Below are 19,768 nucleotides of genomic sequence, written 5' to 3'. Positions count from 1 at the left end.
AAATATATATAGGTATAAAATATAACTTCTCTGTGTGTAAAGTAGCAGTGAGTACAAACTGCTAGCTTGTATCAGAACAGTGTATAGTTGTATACGAACCATTTATTTACAGTTTGTGGAGCGTCAATAGTATAGAACTCAATGGTGTGGTGGTGCAGGAGTGAAGCAAGGGGTCATAGTGGTGTGGTGATGCAGGAGTGACGCAAGGGGTCATAGTGGTGTGGTGGTGCAGGAGTGAAGCAAGGGGTCATAGTGGTGTGGTGATGCAGGAGTGACGCAAGGGGTCATAGTGGTGTGGTGGTGCAGGAGTGAAGCAAGGGGTCATAGTGGTGTGGTGGTGCAGGAGTGAAGCAAGGGGTCCAGGAGTGAGTATTCATTGGCTAGCGTGTAGAGTACCTCGCGGCATCCGGTGTAGATTACTAACAAGTACTGCCACTAAATTATAATACTGTGATGCCTCCCCCACCCTACCCACCTCCCATCGTCTATAATTCAGACAATCCTCCCCGGTCTTTGGAAAGGTCCTGGCGTCACATATTTTCCTCCAAGTCATGTGTGAACGGATAACTGGTCATTTAAAACAGGTATAGTACAAGAATGACGTCGATATTGCAGTGGGAATATGGTTTGTTTGTGTGTGTATATATATATATATATATATATATATATATATATATATATATATATATATATATATATATATATATATATATCGCCATACTGGTCTTTTAAACAAATTTACGATCATGGCGTCCATATTTTAATTTCAAGTAACGTCCCCCCCCACCCTGTGTGAGAGCGGCAGTGTTATATTTGTAAAGGGTTAGTGTTGTAACCCAGACCTTTAGAAATTCAGCTCCTATCTGTTAAATGCTGCTGGCTTAGTCTGGGTTTGCTCAGTCCGATCAAAACCTAACCTTACGAGGGGATCATCTCAACATGATACGAGCCTTCAATGGTGTTTTGGTGGAACTGTACACGGCCAATAGAACGCATTCAGCACGCCACACACCTCAGGTCACCAGCTATGAGTATTCCAGGTCTCAAGCTTATTTTAGCTTAAGCTTATAATCCCGCTTAAACGCAAACGCAACATAATCTAATTTAACAGACAACACAATTTAACTTGGGCTAACATAATCTAACTGGATTAACATAATCAAACTCAAACCTAGCTTAACTTAATCTTACAACGGAAATTAACCTAACCTAGTCCCCCCAAGCAACTTTATGGTGTTTAATTAGGTGAAATAAACTGGGTGGGGGGGGGTAATCTTCAGGTGATCCTTATTAAAATCTCAAATACGATAAAGTTGTGCATCAGTTTCATTAAAAAAATACAGGTATATAATAATAATAAAATACCTCAGCGTTTGTACCGTCTCCCGCTTAGTGTGTTGTAAGTCTCCTGAAATAACTGGGCCTCCCGTCGTTCGGCAAATTGTCAATAACTCGGAACACAAGACCTGCAAATGTGTCCCCAGTGTATCCAACGGGCTCTTTAAGGCTGTGTCACAAGAATGGTTGATACTGTAGAGTGGAATTAGGGTTGCTACATATTATTTATTTTGTTTATGTAGTGTAAAAAGTTAACTTGGGGTGGTATGAGAATTCGTATCTTGGCAAGTGTGAAAGTTTAGTAATGGTAATTGTGGATTAATATTACTGTACTATATCCTGAACATAAGTTGGGTTAGGTTAGGATTATGGTGTTTAATAATCAGGTGAAATGAACCAGGTTGACTAAATCTTCAAGTGTTACTCTGTATAAAAAAAAAAAAAACCTTTGTAGAAGCCTTGTTAAATCCACCTTATCAGTCCTCGTTATCAGATCTCTCAAAGGGCATAATGGTGTGGTAGTTGTGAAATGGTTGTGTGTGGGGAGAGGGAGCATGTGTTTAAGGGGATTTTTGCGCGTGTCACGGTGTCGTAGTTGTGAAATAGCTGTGTGTGTGTGAGTGACCGGCCTCGCTATCGTTCCTTGGCCTCTCCCTGACTGACCCAGATTTAGTCGTGTTATGTAGTGATATGGTTGGTCCGCCAGATCAATATGGGCGGTTGCGTCTTGCAGTTAAACATGCAAGGTCGCGCGCTTTATAACCTGATCTTCGTATTTTGTTGTTTATTGTCGTTTGGGGGTCATATGTTGTTATTTGTGAGTCTTTTGTGTGTTTGTGTTTCTTATTGTCTGGTGTGTGTTGGTTGGGTCGTTAGTGGTAGTCTTTAAATTAAATTGTGTATTTTTTATAACGAGAAATGCCAATACTTAGACAACACTGAATTAGAGAGAGAGAATACCGGGTTTCCTCTACTTAGTCTTTTGGATAACCGAGCCTTTGGACGACGCTACCTTAGTACGGTTGATACGTTTATTGAGATACACACAAAAAAAAGTACATCTCGAAGGGATGAAGTGACATAAGTCATCCCCCAGGAATGGACATGCATCCATAATACAGATATATCTAATATGATCAATTATAGTACAGAGTTATATTCTAGATGCAAAATTTCTATCTATATATAATATTTCATTTATTTTCCTATTTTTAAACGTCCATTCTATTTGCCTGGAGACATTATTTATATGGGCTTTTCTATATACATTAAGCAATGGGCATTCCAGTATATAATGTGGCAGGGTATGGGATCTGGATGTTCTACAAACTCTACATTCTTTCTCCTGTTCACTTCTCTCAGCTGCAAGTTCCCAATAATATTTATATCCTAATCTTAACCTCATATACACTCAATCTTTCCACCTGCTCCTATCTTTCCCATATGTAAAATTTGTGTTGATGAGAACATGATGGTAATGTTTCATTGTTTCACTTTTTTCATATATTTCATTCCTTTTGAAATTATCTTATATTGATTGTATTTTCCGTAATTTGTTCCTTAATTGTTTCAAAGTTATAATACATATTATGTCGATCTCGGCCTTTTCCGTGGCGCTTTTTGCTATTATATCTACTGCTTCATTAAGACCAATGCCCACATGTGAAGGGACCCACACAAATCGAACACTATGTCCTTTTTTTCCCGTATTGGTTTTAATAATTTTCTACATGAACCAATAATGTGTTCAAAGACTGGACCCGACTGTTCAAAGAAACCAAAGCTGCCCTACTATCAACAACAAAAAAATGCATCGCTACCAAACCCATAGCGACTAATGCTTTCATCCTTACTGTAAATACATTAATATAGTTTCTCCATATATTCTAAATCATCTCCATTTTATTTTAATTTCTCGGAGTGGTGTTGGATTATGATTTCAAGCGATGAGGACAGTTTAAATATTGTTAACGGCGCCATCTACAAACTTGCACAGTCGGTTAAGCACTTAAATGGATAATAATTAATTCGCCTTGTCTCACTCCTAACTCGACTCGGTGGTTTTAGTTTCAGTATATTTGCTTTGGTAAATAATAGTAGAAAAATGCTTTATATAGTAATACTTGTAGTTCTAAGTAGCCAGCGAGTTCGTTACAAGTTATAACCGACTCGGCTGTATAAAACTTCGATGTTAATTTCGTTATTTAGATCATGTAATGTTAATTGTAATGAAAATGGTTATATATTATCTTAATTTATCGTAGTAGAGAATGTGTTATATGTATCCGATGATCTTAATCTAAAGGGAGCGGTGTTTTGAAGATTGTCGCCTTGTGGGGTGGGGAAGGTGTACCCTGTAGTGTGGGGCGCGCGTTGTGCTGCTTGCGTTTTGATTAATCGGCTGATCGATAGCGTCCAATAGAGAGAGAGAGGGAGGGAGACAGACCCGAGAGCCAGGAGCACCGTGGTGGCCCTGACCAAGCTTATACGCAGCAGCTTAGAGGATTGTTCTTCAGAAAAAAAGTCTAATAATAATAATATAATGATGATTGTGGAGGCTTGTGTGTGCGTGTCTGGATATACTCCAAAACTTTCCACAAACTTACAGACAGCACATGAGTTAACACCAACAGATATCACTAGAATAGAACAAGAATAAAAATGTTGACCTGCCCAATACCTTATGACCCGGATCACCATTACTGTAAACATTAAGCCAAGTTTCAGGGAGATAGAAATAAACTCGACACTCGAAAAAAAAATAAGTGAAAGCTGGAGATAGTGACCGTAGATTAGGATAAAGGATAGATTAACTGTAGCACACACACACACACACATACACACACACTCTTGATAAGGTCGAGTCGAATACACCCCGTCGTCTTGTAAGCTGCCCAACACTTCATTGATAAGCTAATACTGGGGCTAGGTTAACATGAGTCAGGAATGTCAATATTACCCATTCTGTGTCCTAAGGTGAGATAGTGTGTGTGTGTGCGCGCATGTGTGGAATAAATGAATACGAATCAGACTAAACACTTGGCAACAGAAGATAAATAATGAAACAAAATACGGAGAAGTAAATGAATTAACATGATAAATGCAGAGATAAATGGGAACAACTTCGTGATATAATTAAAACAGGTAATTAACAGAGATAATTTAAAGATAATAACAATGAACAAATATGGTAATGATGTAGACTAAATTAAGAATAAACACACGGACATTATTTATCTATCGTAAATGTAGTGAATACTGTATAACCTAGGTAGATTATTAATTCACTCGGGAGGTTTACTTTAAGATTTATTGAATTATGAATAACCTTGAGTGAATTATTGAACAGGTGTGTGTGTGTGTGTGTGTGTGTGTGTGTGTGTTGGGGGCTTGCCTTCAGTGACAGGCAAGCTGGCTGATAAACAGACTGACAGACCGGGGGGGAGGGGAGGGGGGGCTGGAAGACGCTGTTTTATTTGATAAATTACAAGGACTAATTAAATTGGTTGGCTTGGTCTGACTGTGTGTGTGTGTTATCGTGGTTTTCATAGACAAGTAAGTGGAATAAATAAAGGAATCAACTCTTCTAAGATAGCTAAGAGAGAATTCCTGTAGGGGTTAGCTAAGTCGGCTCCTGTTTGGCCTCTTACCGTGCCAGAAAGGAGAGCATGGAGTACCTGGTGTGAGAGGTGAAGCAAGCTCGTGTATCTTATAGCTCTTCCTCCTAGCCCTCATTAATCAGCCCTCCGTAATCATCCCTTCTAGCCCTCATTAATCATCCCTCCTAGCCCTCATTAATCATCCCTCCTAGCCCTCATTAATCAGCCCTCCGTAATCATCCCTTCTAGCCCTCATTAATCAGCCCTCCGTAATCGTCCCTTCTAGCCCTCATTAATCATCCCTTCTAGCCCTCATTAATCAGCCCTCCATTTAACCCTTTCCCTCTTACCCCTCCTCTACCCCTCTCTTCCTTACCTCTCACCCCTCCAGCCCCCCCTCTCTCCTCCAGCCCCCCCTCTCACCCCTCATTTACTCCTCCAGTGAAGTGGTTCCCCTTATCTCTTCTTAAGGCGTCACTAGTGAACACAACTCTTTATGTGTCAGTATTAAGGGCGTCTCCAGGGTGCTACTGTCGCGAGGTGCTGCTGGTGTTATTGTGAGGGACAGGTGGTGATTTATTTTTATTATTATTATTTTTTTATTATTATTATTATTATTATTATTATTTTTATTATTATTATTATTTTATTGTTATTATTATTATTTTTATTATTTTTTTTCCCAGGTCATCTTGGGGGTGGAGGCATCAAAGAGGACGAGACGAAGCACTTGTGTGACATTAGCGTTACACCACCCCCCTACACCCACGTTACCCACGCACGCCCAACCCACGTACGCCCAACCCACGTTACCCACGCCCGTCGCTTCTCTACTACCCACGCTCTCCCGCCCACAGCGCCTGCGAACGCCCATACCAAGAGAAGATATACACCGTATGATCTTCCTTCTTACTGGAAAAAGAAAACCTCAGAGGAAATCTACAATACCTTGCTGGGACTTGTATGTGTGTACGGACGACCTGGATTGATCACACTTGATTCCTTATTGAAAGTCACCTCAGTCTTTTAAAACTAATTCTTCCTTATTTCTCTGAAGACTACCCGGTTTGACCTTTTATTGACCTGTGTTGAAAGGTCATCTTGTGTATGACCCCTTCCCACGTGTTTTGTCATTTTAGTTTTGACCCTTTCTTTGTTAACGACCTGGATTTAACGTGTTCCTAAGCGACAGACAGACAGACAGACAGACAGACAGAAACAGTCCATTTTGTAGCGAGTAGTGTGTGTGAATGGGTAGAGGTTGATTCAGTCTTATGTTAGTTTACCCTCTAAATGAAAGTTACTTGAGCTTCGTTTTCTTTGACTCGACTGAACCCTTAGGACAAATTTCTTAAGTTTTTGTTTGTTTGTGTCTTGTTTTGTGTAAGTGAACCCCTGAGCCGTGGAGAATGTGAGGATCAGAGGCTCTTTGTGAACCCTTGGTGATGTGTTTGAACCTTTAGTGATGTTTGAATCCTTTCCATCCATACCCTGGACTATCTTGAACTTTCCCTAACCAATTGAACTTTGGAACTTACTCTTTCATTCGTGTTCAGAACCTTTGTGCAGTGGAACCTTAAAAAAAAGATCTCAAAGTAACCCAAATGAACCACAGTGTTGCTTTTTGAACCCTTCCCCGAGTCATTATCAAAGTTGAACCTTACAGTGGGAAATATTTATTCCGACAAGTTGAGTGATACTGTCAGTAATTATGGCCAAGTTTACAGCAAAAACACGAAGGAGTTTTGGGGGTTCTGAAGATCTCTAGTGAAGTGTGGTTGCGGTAACTGTGTCGTCTGCAGTGAAATTGAAGAAAACGAACGCCACCTTTTTGAAGTGATATTGAACCCTTGTTTTATTTGGAAGTGTGGTTGAACCTTTGTCACTTCTCGCTCACTTAAAGTATTACATGAATCTCTCGTTGAAACCAAAATAAATAAAAGAGATATTGTGATTTGAAAAGAAAACAAGAAAAAAAATTTACTTTAACTATAAACATAAATCGGGACCTGAAGCTCGTAAATATAGAAAAAATAATAATAACGACGACAATAGACTGACACTAGAGGAGAAAAAAAAAATATATTTTTGTACAGTCGAGGTTAGGTAGAAAAAAATATACTTTAGTACTGGTGTAACAGAAGACTGTAGTAAAACAACATTAAGTTGATATAGTGTTTATTAAAGAAGAGTTTGTGAGGAGAAGGATTATACACCTGTTGAAACGGCAGGTGAACGGTAATTAAGGCCCGGGAACAAAGGTGTGAGTTTGCGGAAGCAAGTGAGTGGGTTACCCGTGACAGGCCGCCACCACTACCCAGGCCGTCACCTCTCTCCGGGTCGTTGGTGGCCAGTTCGATGTTGAGGCCCGGGCGCCGCGTGGGAGCCTGGTTATCACAGAAGGATTGGCTCTGGGTGTTCCTGAGGGGCAGCGTCAGCAGCGTCTCCCGCTACCAGTCGTGGGCGTGGGCGTGGAACGTGGGCGTTCTCCTCATTCTCTCCACCGCCGCCCACCATAATTTCCCCAACGCTAACCCCACCACCACCACACCTTCCTCATCCCCCCTTTCCTTTTCCTCGCCCTTCCTCTCCTCTGCCGACTATCCTCCGTCCAGGGACGTGGGTGAGGCGCCACCCGCTCTAGATCCGGCCGAGGGGTCCCAGGAGGACCCCGGTGAGAGGGGCGTAACCATGACGGAGGTGCAGGTGTACAAGGTGATGATCGCCTCCGCCATCCTGGTGTTCTGGTCCGTCTTCTGGGTGGTTCATCTCATAGGCATCATCTACGGGTGAGTCGTGTGTGTGTGTGTGTGTGTGTGTGTGCGTGAGACAACAATTTTCTCCGGAATTTCACGCCACTTAGTAGTGATGGTGCATGTAAGTGGGGCTGATGATGTGCGCGTGCCAAGGCAGCTCCTCCTTGATGAGCCGTGTGTGCGTGCGCGTAACCCTCCGTCCGTCCACTTCTTTAAACTAGAGGATGGGCTGATGACACACAATCTCTCTCTCGTCGCTGAAGGCCAGTTATGAGGTATCCGTTGCACCCTCACAACACTCAATTACGTAATAGTAAAACAAACCGGGTACAGATTCATATAGAGTATTTTGTGTAAACTGAGTGTGGTATTTGTGTAACCTTGTCTCTTTAAGCTTGTTACAGCCGGGGCTTATACTTGTGTTATGTTTGTTACAGTCAGCTTATACTTGTGTTATGTTTGTTACAGCTTCAGCTTAACCTTGTGTCTTAAGCTTGTTACAGTCAGCTTATACTTGTGTTATGTTTGTTACAGTCAGCTTATACTTGTGTTATGTTTGCTACAGTCAGCTTATACTTGTGTTATGTTTGTTACAGTCAGCTTAAACTTGTGTCTTAAGCTTGTTACAGTCAGCTTATACTTGTTACAGTCAAATGAAGGAGAGGAGAGGGGCTGTGGAAGAGAGAGAGAGAGAGATAAACAAACAGACAGCTTTGGTTCAGGAGTACTGACTGTAAACGGGGGGGGGGGGTTACTACACACCTGTGAGGCTCTCTCTCTCTCTCTATGTCCACTTAATTCTCCATCTTTTCATCCCTCTCCTCCTCCTTAACATTTGCACTTGACATTTAATTTAATTCCTAGAACTAACTGGTGTTACGGGAACACGTGAGAGAGAGAGAGAGAGCACTTAACCTTCACGCACACACACAGAGGTATGCCTAGAGGCGTCTTCACTCAAACGACTTGCCGGGTTGTAATGGATCCTTGAGGCTCTCTCTCTCTCTCTCAGGCTACTCTCCCACCCTCATTATCCTTTCTCTTTTCTTTCTCTCTGCTCCTCCCCTTCTCTTCTTCCTCCTTACCTAACCCTTCTCGCCATTGCCCTTTTCTGTGCGCTTCTCCCCCTCCTCCCCTCCCCCTCCTCAATGTTTGTCTTTTCTGCTCTCCCTCCCCTCCCCCTCCCCAAGTGCAGCATTTTAGTGGCATGACGGCACTGATAATGGTGGAGGTGACCTCAAAATGGTGGGAGATAGAGATCACACACACACACAGTTCTACTTTTCTTCCGTTCCTGTCTTTTTTCCTCTGTTATTTATCTCTTTGTGTGTGTGTGTGTGTGTGTGTGTGTGTGTGTGTGTGTGTGTGTGCGTGCGTGCGTGCGTGCGTGCGTGCGTGCGTGCGTGCGTGCGTGTGCGTGTCTAGCCAACACCCATGTAGAACAAATATAATTGAGTTAGCATGTCACTTGGCAAGACTAGGTCACCAAGACACGTGTTAGGGCGGGCCAGGTCGATAATCTCTTGTGTTTCCCTACCGCTACCTGGGGGATAGGGTAGTGTTTGGTTAGGTTAGGGTACTGTTTGGTTAATATTACATTAGTTTAGGTTAACATTAGGTTAGATTAGCGTTAATTTAGCTTTAATCATCAGGTGATCCGCCTAACAAAGAGGCTGAGTGGGTACAGCTGTCGCCACCACCACTATGTTCTTACCCAAACTCGTACCCAGTTCACCTGACGTTACAGTTGGGGGCGTGAAGGTGGTCTAGTGCAGTGCCCGTCTTATATACTGTATCCGGACACACCCCTAAAGGTACACGAGGTTTATAGGGCTTTGACTCTCCCTCCTCAAGTGATCCTACAAGCTGGTGGTGAATTAATACACGATACCTGGATGTAATTAAGGCTAAAGGATCACGGGTAAAGTTAGATACTATGTAGAACAAGAAGAGCCCTGTCTGGTGACGTGAGGTGGGAGGTGACGTAAGGTATTACTGGCCCTCCCTGGCACCGGTGTTAGGCCGGGTGCCAGGGAACTACCACCACCACTGCTACACACAGGCAAGCACACAAGGAGATGTTTCCATTGTACACGCTGGGTGCCATGGTGTTAGGAGAGTGCCATGATGTTATGAACGTGCCACTGTACGCGCTGGGTCCACGATATTACGAGGGTGCCACTGTACACGCTTGGTGCCATGATGCTGTAGTTGAGTGCCAGAAATGCCATCACCAACCCACCGTTTAAACCCTTTGCTTTACATTAACCCATGAAGTAGAGGAACCCATATATAACAAAACCCCATTGGCTACCAGAACTACTGCAGAAGGCGTTTACTATGAATGCTCCTGACGTAGAAGGCTCCTGGAGGTACAGTCTCGTTCAAGATTCTTCGAACACTGACGGAGACAGCTGGCAACTGAAGGTCGTTTGTTTACTATAGTTTGTAGCATAATATAATACTGAACAACAAAGCCCAACCCTTAAATGAAGCAACGGGGAACTAAGTAACCAATCACCGATCACTTTTACATTTACTCATAATTTTTACTACGTACTACAGGTATAGTAAACAAACGGCCTTGAGTTGCCAGCTGTCTCCGTCAGTGTTCGAAGAATCTTGAACGAGACTGTACAAGGACTCGTACACAAGCACGTGTAAAGTGCGAAGGGAAGTGTAATGTGACTTGAGGGAGGACGTCGGAGGGCCTTACACTCTACTGTATATTAAGACTTCAAGTGTAAGGGCGAGGAGAGTACGTGTGAGAGTGTGTCATGAGAGGGAGGAGGAGATAAAAGGGCAGGATAGTAGTTTTTTTTTTTAGTTTTTTTTTTAGTTTAACAAATTTATTGACAAAGGTTGGAGTACAGTTTGCCTATTGTAAGTAATTCAGTCAGACCTTGACACTGAGGGTGGTATCACTTCTCACTGCCACACAGGACAGAGGTTCATACACAAAGAAATACATCATATTCATTAACAATATATGTAGGTCAGAGTCATGTGGGTGATATCATTGTTCACTGCCACACAGGACAGAGGTTCATACAAAGGGGAATGGGTTGAGAGAGAGAGAGAGAGTGTGTGTGTGTGAGTTAACATGTGGTGTAGACAGGGAGTGTACCATCAATCGCTGCTGTATCTCATGTGTAATTATGCCTTTTTCCTCTCACCACCACGATCTCTCTCTCACCACCATAACGACGTTTCTCACAGCCTACATAACTAGGATTACATTACGACCCCTCCCCCAAGCTTCCATTACCACCATCAAGACCTCTCCTCACCCTCTTACCACCCCACGACGTCCCCCTCAGTCTCCACCCCTACCTCCCACCTTGACGACACCCCACCCCACCCCACCTCATCCTCCACGACCTCTACTTTCAACTCCTCTCTAACTCCTCCCTCATCCCTCCAACTTCCTCAACCCTCCACCTCACTTCATTTACACACACCTGGCAGGAAGGGAATTAACTCACTAGCCTCTCATATGACTTCCTTATGACGTCACTACAATGCCCCGTTGATAGATTTTTCTTCAGTAATCCATAACTGTGTGTAGCTGATGTGATGTTTTTTGTGTTGGGGGAGGGGGTGGAGGGGTGGGGAGAGTTTTCAGTGAGTAAAAAGGGGATTAGGAGTAGAGGGAGGGAAGTAAAGGTGAGGGAGATATAGATTAATGGAGAGAGAGAGAGAGAGAGAGAGAGAGAGTTCACAATGAAAGTGTGTCCCCACTCTGTATTGATTCCCTCCAGCCCTGCCCACACACGCACACCCACTCCACTCCACCCTCTCTGTCTCCTGCCCGCCCACATGTTTGCCTTAAGAACACCCATCGCCCATTTCCTTTGCTCTTCAATCCTTGCCCCTTCTCTATCTGTCTATACAACAGGCGATGGTATCGATTCTTTTGGGTTAAAAGACGAGATCATATTTAAGGGGTGGAGGGGGGGGTAGAGAGGGGGTTAGATGTGGGTTACGATTGTGTATTGGAGGTGTGATGGGGGTAAAGATGGAGTGGTGTGTGGAGGGGGCTTTAATGAGAGAGGGAGAGAAAGCCTCGCTCTAGCTCAGGTGAAGGTCATAGTAGTATATACAGTATAAACTCAGGGGATTAAGCCAAGGCATTTAATGTGAACCGATTGTCTCTCTTGTTATTGTTAGCAAGAGAAAAGATGGTTGGTTGTGGTTGGTGGTGGTTGTGCTAATTTGGTGGTAGTGATAAGTGGTGTTATAGGTTGGGATGGTGGTAGTAGTAATAGTGGTCGCTTGTGATTGTGGTTAGGATAATAGTGGTTGAGATTGTGGTCCTCCCCCCTCTTTCTCTTCCCCTTTCCTTTTCTTCTTCCCCTCTTCCCTCCTTCCTTTTCTTCTTCCCCTCTTCCCCCCTCCTCTCCTCTCTCCTTTTCTGGTTTTTATCCTCTTGTTATTTTCGCACAATTACTATCGGTTCCCGCCCCCCTCTCCCTACTCCCCTCACACAAACATCCGGTTCATCACTTACGTCGGTGTAGCTTCTAGCAAGTGTGTGTGTGTGTGTGTGTGTGTAATAATAATATTAATAATTAACGGTTTATTGAAGTAGTTCTGCAGCTCGAAGGCTGAAAATAAACATTGGACAAAAATGACTTATTACATACAAAGACATGGGGTGGGTGGGTCGTTTAACAAAAGCATTCATTGCTGAAAGAAGAAGGAACAATGATTGAACATACAAATTATTATAGTTTATGGCCCGGGCTGGTCATTGAGACACCAGGTGGTGTGGTGTAGTAACTCGTCCTCTGGTGTTGATATAGTTGAAGGACCTCCCGTGGTCATGGGGACACCAGGTGTTGTGGGGTTCAGTTGGTGCAATGACTCGTCCTTGGGTGTTGATATGAAGGACCTCACGTAGTCATGGAGACACCGTGTGGTGTCACAGTACCTCACTCTCTGCTGGGCGGTGTTGTGTTATCTTGTAGTCAGGTGTATAGCCGACCTGCTGTTGTTCCTGGGGTGGACGGATTAACACCGTCTGGTCAGAGGATGGTTCCCAGGGGTGCTTATCTCAGTGGTGGGTCACGGCTCTCACTGGTACTGTCTAGTGCTGAATTCACTGGCTTAAACACTGTTCATCACTGATCCCACTTCTTTCCGAAACAAAATTGTCACTTTTGATTATGGTGAGGAGGATGGGGGGATTTATGAATGTTTGTTGTAATATGTACCGGTATGTGTAGTACTTGTGTGTGCTGGTATGTATGTATGTATGTAAGTAAGAGGGTCGTGATGACATGTAGTTAAGAGTCAGACGGTCCCAGCTCTAATTGTCACACCACTGGTCGATAACCATTTGGTGGCACTGTTCCCGCTGTTGTAAAGGTGGTGGCACTGTTCCCGCTGTTGTAAAGGTGGTGGCACTGTTCCCGCTGTTGTAAAGATGGTGGCACTGTTCCCGCTGTTGTAAAGGTGGTGGCACTTCCTGGTGGTAATAGTGGCACTGTTAAGAGGAGGGGGGGGGAGGCATGTAGCACAGACGGGCGAGTTTAGTAACAGGTGGAGTAATACTGAGGGACCCACTCGAAGCAGATGGCGTGTGGGTGGGTGTCGATATCTTAAAAGGACGAGGTGGCGGTGATGATTGTGGTGGTGATAGCTGTGGTGGTGATAGCTGTGGTGGTGATAGCTGTGGTGGTGATAGCTGTGGTGGTGATGATGGTGATGTGTGGTGATGATGCCCTGGTGAAATGGCGGAAGGGGTGATGTGGAAGAGATGGTTATGAGGGATGGGAAAGGAGGAAATGGAGGAGAGGTATAGAGGTGATAGATGGGACAGGGAAGAAATTGAAGGGAAGAGGTGCTGGCACTACTCAGATTGAAGGGGTGAGGGGCAGGGGTATAAAGTTACACTAGACGTCTCAAGGGGTAACAGGGAGGGAGGGTACTGGGGAGATAGGGGGGTTAGGGGGAAGACGTAGGGAGAGGAGGAGGTGGACGTGGGAGAGATGGGGGAAGGGAGGGACGTAGGGAGAGATGGGGAAGGGGACGTAGGGAGAGGGAGGTGAGAGGGTTTACAGTCTCCCAAAGCATCACTTGGGGAAGCTTGAGGTAGAGTGGGGTAAGGATGGGAGGGGGGAGGTCTGGCTATATACCTCTTGGGGGGGAAGAAAGAGGTTGGTGAGGGATTGTGGTTGGGAGCCGAGAGGAGGAGGGGGGGGGGAGGAGGGAAGGAGCGAGAGAGGGAGCCAAGAGGAGGTTGGAGGGGGGGGAGAGGAGCCAAGAGGAGGAGGGTGGGAGGATAGAGGGAGCCAAGAGGAGGAGGGGGTGGGAGGAGAGAGGAGCCAAGAGGAGGAGGTGGGAGGAGAGGGGACAAGAGGAGGAGGGGGGGGGAGGAGAGAGGGAGCCAAGAGGAGGAGGGGGGTGGGGAGGGGAGAGAGAGCAAGAGGAGGAGGGGAGGGGTGGGAGGAGGAGGGGGAGGGAGGGAAGAGGGAGCAGGGAGGGGAGGTGGGAGGAGAGGGAGAGGAGAGCAAGAGGGAGGAGGGGAGGTGGGGAGGATGGTGGGGAGCGAGAGGGAAGGTGGGAGGATAGAGGAGGAGGGGGGAAGGGGGAGGAGGGGGGGAGATAGGGAGAGGGACCAGGAGGAGGGGTGGTAGTTCAGAGAGGGGCTATTGCCCTAGTATTTTGTGTGTTATAACCTTTTAACTACTACTGTTGGGGGGAAGGTGGAGTCCTTGACATTCTATCAGTATGCTGCCGTGTGTGTAGTGTACTGTGTGCGTACATGAATGAATGAATCACTTAAATCATTGTACTCAAGAGATTAAGTCATGATGCCGCACTTAAAAGGGTTAAATAATAGTACTCAAAGGGTTTAAGTACTCGATACACCTGTACTGTACCTCTTTATGTCTCTACCTGGGTTACCTGCTGTTAATGTTACTCTATGTCTGAATAACAAGATAAAAGAGAGAGAGAGAGAGAGATGGTAAACATTAAAGGGACAGGTTAAACAATAAGTGCTGGCCGCGTGTTGTTCGATCCAGTTGACTTGGAAACAGATGACTATCAGGTGTAAACATTGGCGAGTTTACCTTGACGACCATCTACCGTTCTACGAGGAAATTGTGTTGTTTATTAATTTTTAGGCTTCGTGTGTGTTTGTTTTTGTCGATTTGTTTGTTTAAATGGTCGTAGTATTTGTTGTGTTTGTTATTGATTTTTGTGTGTGTGTATGCTTTTGAATAATTTAGGTGGGTGTATGTGTCCGTGTGCGTGGATAACTTGGTATAAATATTCTCGTGTGTGTGTGTGTGTGTGTGTGTGTGTGTGAGAGTGAATAAGTGTGTGCGTGGATGTGTGTGTAAATTGTGTGCGTGTATTCATAGACGCTCTTATGTTGTAATTTACCACCGACCATGACTGTTACTTGAACCATAATTGTGTATTACCCTCAGGTGTCATTTACCTTGTGTGTGTGTGTACATACATACATACATGAGGGGCGGTGGTCTTGTGTGTGTAACGTGACCCTACCGCAGCTATGTGAAACTAACCGGGAGTATGGTTTCTGAATGGGGGGAGGGGAGGGTTGTAGAGGGGGAGGGGGAGGTGTTAGTGTGAGAGAGAGGGAGGGAGGGAGGGACTGTATGTGAGAGGAGGGAGGGAGGGACTGTATCTCAATTTTCCCTCCTTCCTTCCTTCCACTTTCCCCTTCCCTCACAGCTATAGTAGGATGCAGGTGTTGGAGGAGGCGGCGGTTCACACACACACACGCACACACACACACACACAGTCAAGTTTGTAACAAGGTGAGTCCGTGTCGCCATTGGCAACACAATAACAACAACACGCCCAGCGCTCTCATTGTTTGGTCCTGGGAGAGGAGGGGCGCCACTTCCGTCCTTGGGGAGGTGAGGGAGAAGGGAGGGGAGAGGGGAGGGGAAGAGAAGGGGAGTGAAGGAAGAGGGGTGAGCGTGGATGAAGAAGAAAAGGTTTGGAGAGTGAGGGTGCAAGAACGTACTCAAAGACAAACTGGATTCATGTTAGTGAGGCGGATGTGTTGTCTAAGTGTGTACTTGTTTGATTGTTTAAGAGTGTTTATTACTTTGGGGATTTCCTTTCTTGAGTTGTTTTTATTATTTGTTTGTTTGTTTGTATTTGCTTTTTATTGGTTGTTTGACTCGTCTTTTGTTTATTTATTTATGTTTCTGTTTCTCTGGGGAATACTTGAGGGGGGAGAGGGAGGGATGCGGGCCATGCTTGAGGGGGGAGAGGAGGGATGCGGCCATGCTTGAGGGGGAGAGGGAGGGATGCGGGCCATGCTTGAGGGGGGAGAGAGGAGGGATGCGGGCCATGCTTGAGGGGGAGAGGGAGGGATGTGGCCATACTTGAGGGGGAGAGGGAGGATGTGGGCCATGCTGAGGGGGGAGAGGGAGGGATGCGGGCCATGCTTGAGGGGGAGAGGGAGGGATGTGGGCCATGCTTGAGGGGGAGAGGGAGGATGCGGGCCATGCTTGAGGAGGGGGGGAGAGGAGGATGTGGCCATACTTGAGGGGGGAGAGGGAGGGATGCGGGCCATGCTTGAGGGGGGGAGGAGGATGCGGGGCGGTGCTTGAGGGGGGGAGAGGGAGGGAGTGGGGCCATGCTTGAGGGGGGAGAGAGGGAGGGATGCGGCTGCTTGAGGGGGAGAGGGAGGGATGCGGCCATGCTTGAGGGGGGAGAGGGAGGATGGACATGCTTGAGGGGGGAGAGGAGGGATGGGCCATGCTTGAGGGGGGAGAGGAGGGATGCGGGCCATGCTTGAGGGGGAGAGGAGGGATGGCCATGCTTGAGGGGGAGAGGAGGGATGTGGGCCATGCTTGAGGGGGGAGAGGGAGGGATGTGGGGCCATGCTTGAGGGGGGGAGAGGGAGGGATGAGGCCATGCTTGAGGGGGGAGAGGGAGGGATGTGGCCATGCTTGAGGGGGGGAGAGGGAGGATGTGGCCATGCTTGAAGGGGAGAGGGAGGATGTGGGCCATGCTTGAGGGGGGGAGAGGGAGGGATGTGGGGCCATGCTGAGGGGGGAGAGGGAGGGATGCGGGCCATGCTTGAAGGGGGAGAGGGAGGGATGTGCCATGCTTGAGGGGGGGGGAGAGGAGGGAGGATGTGGGCCATGCTTGAGGGGGGGGAGGAGGGATGTGGGCCATGCTTGAAGGGGGAGAGGGAGGGATGGGGCCATGCTTGAGGGGGGGAGAGGGAGGACAGGCCATGCTGAAGGGGAGAGGAGGGAGGGAGGCCATGCTGAGGGGAGAGGAGGATGCGGGCCATGCTTGAAGGGGGAGAGGGAGGATGCGGGCCATGCTTGAGGGGGAGAGGGAGGTGGGGCTGCTTGAAGGGGGGAGAGGGGAGGATGTGGGCCATGCTTGAGGGGGGGAGAGGAGGGATGGGCCATGCTTGAAGGGGGGAGAGGGAGGGATGTGGGCCATGCTTGAGGGGGGGAGAGGGGAGGATGGGGCCATGTTGAGGGGGAGAGGGAGGGATGCGGGCCATGCTTGAGGGGGGGGGAGAGGGAGGGATGGGGCCATGCTTGAGGGGGGGGAGAGGGAGGGATGTGGGCCATGCTTGAGGGGGAGAGGGAGGATGTGGCCAGCTGAGGGGGGGAGAGGGAGGATGTGGGCCATGCTTGAGGGGGAGAGGGAGGGATGTGGGCCATGCTTGAGGGGGGAGAGGGAGGGATGCGGGCCATGCTTGAGGGGGGAGAGGGAGGGATGCGGGCCATGCTTGAGGGGGGGAGAGGGAGGGATGTGGGCCATGCTTGAGGGGGGAGAGGAGGGATGCGGGCCATGCTTGAGGGGGGAGAGGGAGGGATGCGTGGGCCATGCTTTTAGGAGGAGAGGAGGGATGTGGGTCATGCTTGAGGGGGAGAGGGAGGAATGTGGGTCATGCTTGAGGGAAGAGAGGGAGGATGTGCCATGCTTGAGGGGAGAGAGGGAGGAATGTGGGTCATGCTTGAGGGAAGAGAGGAGGAATGTGGGCCATGCTTGAGGGGAGAGGAGAGGAGGATGTGGCCATGCTTGAGGGGGAGAGTGAGGAATGTGGGTCATGCTTGAGGGAAGGGAGGGGGGGATGTGGGTCATGCTTGAGGGAGGGAACAGAGGGCGGTGGCAAGAGGGAAAGATCTTAGTGGTAAAGTATTCACTGCTGTAGCCAAGGTCGTCTGCCACACCTCCACCTCCTTCATTAATCCGCCCTACCCCACCACCACCTCCACCATCGCCATTCTGTCTTGCCCTCACTGTTGCCACCTTCCCACTGTTCCCTGCCCACATTGTTGCCAGGTCACCACTCTTGTTCCCCAGACCGCAGCAAAGAAGTGACACCACCTCTCGTCATGTGTGTCTGAGAGAGAGAGAGAGAGAGAGAGAGTTATATTTCACGTCTTATTAAAATATTATTGTTACAAATTCAGGTTAATTGGACCATCACCAGCAGGTACACACACGGAATATGAGAAGCTTTTCCTTCGGTAATTCTTTATGAGTTCTTTCAGATTTACTTAAATTTTAATAAAGCTAATTCCTGATTTATGATTATTATAATACTGCCCCCAAAAATAATTCAAACAGGAAGATTAACTTAAAATTATACTAAATTATCTAATGTATAAGATTATCTGAAATTTTATACAATTATATAACTCGGGCCTCCCTAACTCGGACCTCCCTAACTCGGACTTCCCTTGACTTACAAATCCGGGTTGGGAGAACTTTGCCACTTCCTTGAACCACTTTAACCCGTCAACTCTGTCTTTATCCCCGTCATGTGGGTTAATCACCACTGGCTCTGGTTCTATGAAAGACTACCTTCCCTCAACCCTTCACTTCCACTCCCACCTCCCACCCTCCCCCACTTCCACCCCTCCCACTTCCACCCCTCCCCCATTATAGTCACAGGAGTATACTCGCTAATTCGGAATGGTCCTCAATTAGGTCTTTAGTGGGTAGACATATACTGTATATTATTATTATTATTATTATCATCATCATCATCATCATCATCATCATCATTATGAACGTGGTGGTTGTGGCAACATTGTACAGTGTAGTAGTGGCTAAGGTGTGGTAACAGTGTCAGGGCTCCCAGGTGAAGAGGCCAGGTTAATGAGCGTTTAATTCGTTTTTACATACCTGGTTGGCCCATCTCCAGCTGTGTACTACACCACCTTGCTGCTGGGTGTATCTGACTGTGAACTGTACTGTGTGGTGAAGGGTGTAACTGTGTAACCTTGTGACTGGAGAAAATGTAACAGTCTGATAGTAACTGGGAATGGCCTGACTGGAAGAAGTAACTGTATCCTTGTGACTGGAGAAAAATGTAAGTCTGAGAACTGGGAGTGGCCTGACTGTAGGAAGTAACTGTATCGTCATAACTGTGTGTGAGTGGGATGTGACTGCTTGGTAACTGAATGTGAGTGAATGTGACTTGACTGTTTGGTAACCGGATGAGTGGTGTTGGCTGTAACTCCCTGTTTCACATGACTGTTTCCTTTGATGACTGTGGGAGGTGACTGTATAGTGATTTATCTGGATTACCTTTGTGGCTGTTTGTTTATCGAGTGACTGTAACTTTATATAGAGGATAGTGTGTGTGTGTGTGACTTGATCCAGGCATTTGGGGGCGGAGGTGGATCTTGTAACAAATGTAAATAAACGCATACATACTACATTTACCAACAATAACAAGGCAAGGTCACACACACCCCAAGGTTAAGGTCGATAATTAATCAGCGTCTAACAACTTTATTTACCTGAGTTATGGCCTTTGCCCCCCCCCCCTCACTACTACTACCACCACCACCCATCACCACTATCACCAATTCACACATCTATGGAAGGTCTCGGACACAGGTTAACAAGGTTCCCACAGGTGTTGTACAGGTAACGTGTGTTGTTAATGAAGGTTCCTGTGGTGTAGTGGGTTACAGGTGTGATTTGGTTTGATATACAGGTGTGTGTTAAGGGGTTACAGGTGCTACACGTGTATGATGACCTAATGAATTTACCTGTGACTTGATTACAGGTGTGCAGGATACGGATTAGTTTATGAAT

At 46.6% G+C, this 19,768-nt stretch overlaps 1 protein-coding gene across 4 annotated transcripts in view; it reads left to right on the top strand.

Moving 5' to 3' along the window:
* LOC121861215 (ceramide glucosyltransferase-like) overlaps nucleotides 1-19,768 on the top strand; it is a 63,064-nt gene that overhangs the window by 19,818 nt on the left and 23,478 nt on the right. For 3 of the 4 annotated variants that reach the window (XM_042358848.1, XM_042358847.1, XM_042358845.1), the window contains exon 2: nucleotides 5,624-7,726. The exons of the other annotated variant lie outside the window; for it this stretch is intronic. In XM_042358848.1, coding sequence (XP_042214782.1) covers nucleotides 7,296-7,726 — 431 coding nt within the window. In that variant the 5' untranslated portion in view covers nucleotides 5,624-7,295. The remainder of the gene's footprint in view (nucleotides 1-5,623; nucleotides 7,727-19,768) is intronic. 4 annotated transcript variants of the gene reach the window in all.

The sequence above is a fragment of the Homarus americanus genome, unplaced genomic scaffold (assembly GCF_018991925.1).
Source record: "Homarus americanus isolate GMGI-L3 unplaced genomic scaffold, GMGI_Hamer_2.0 scaffold21314, whole genome shotgun sequence".
Taxonomy (NCBI): Eukaryota; Metazoa; Arthropoda; class Malacostraca; order Decapoda; family Nephropidae; genus Homarus; species Homarus americanus.
The sequence above is the reverse complement of the archived record's forward strand: the minus strand, read 5'-3'. Positions and strand labels throughout refer to the sequence as shown.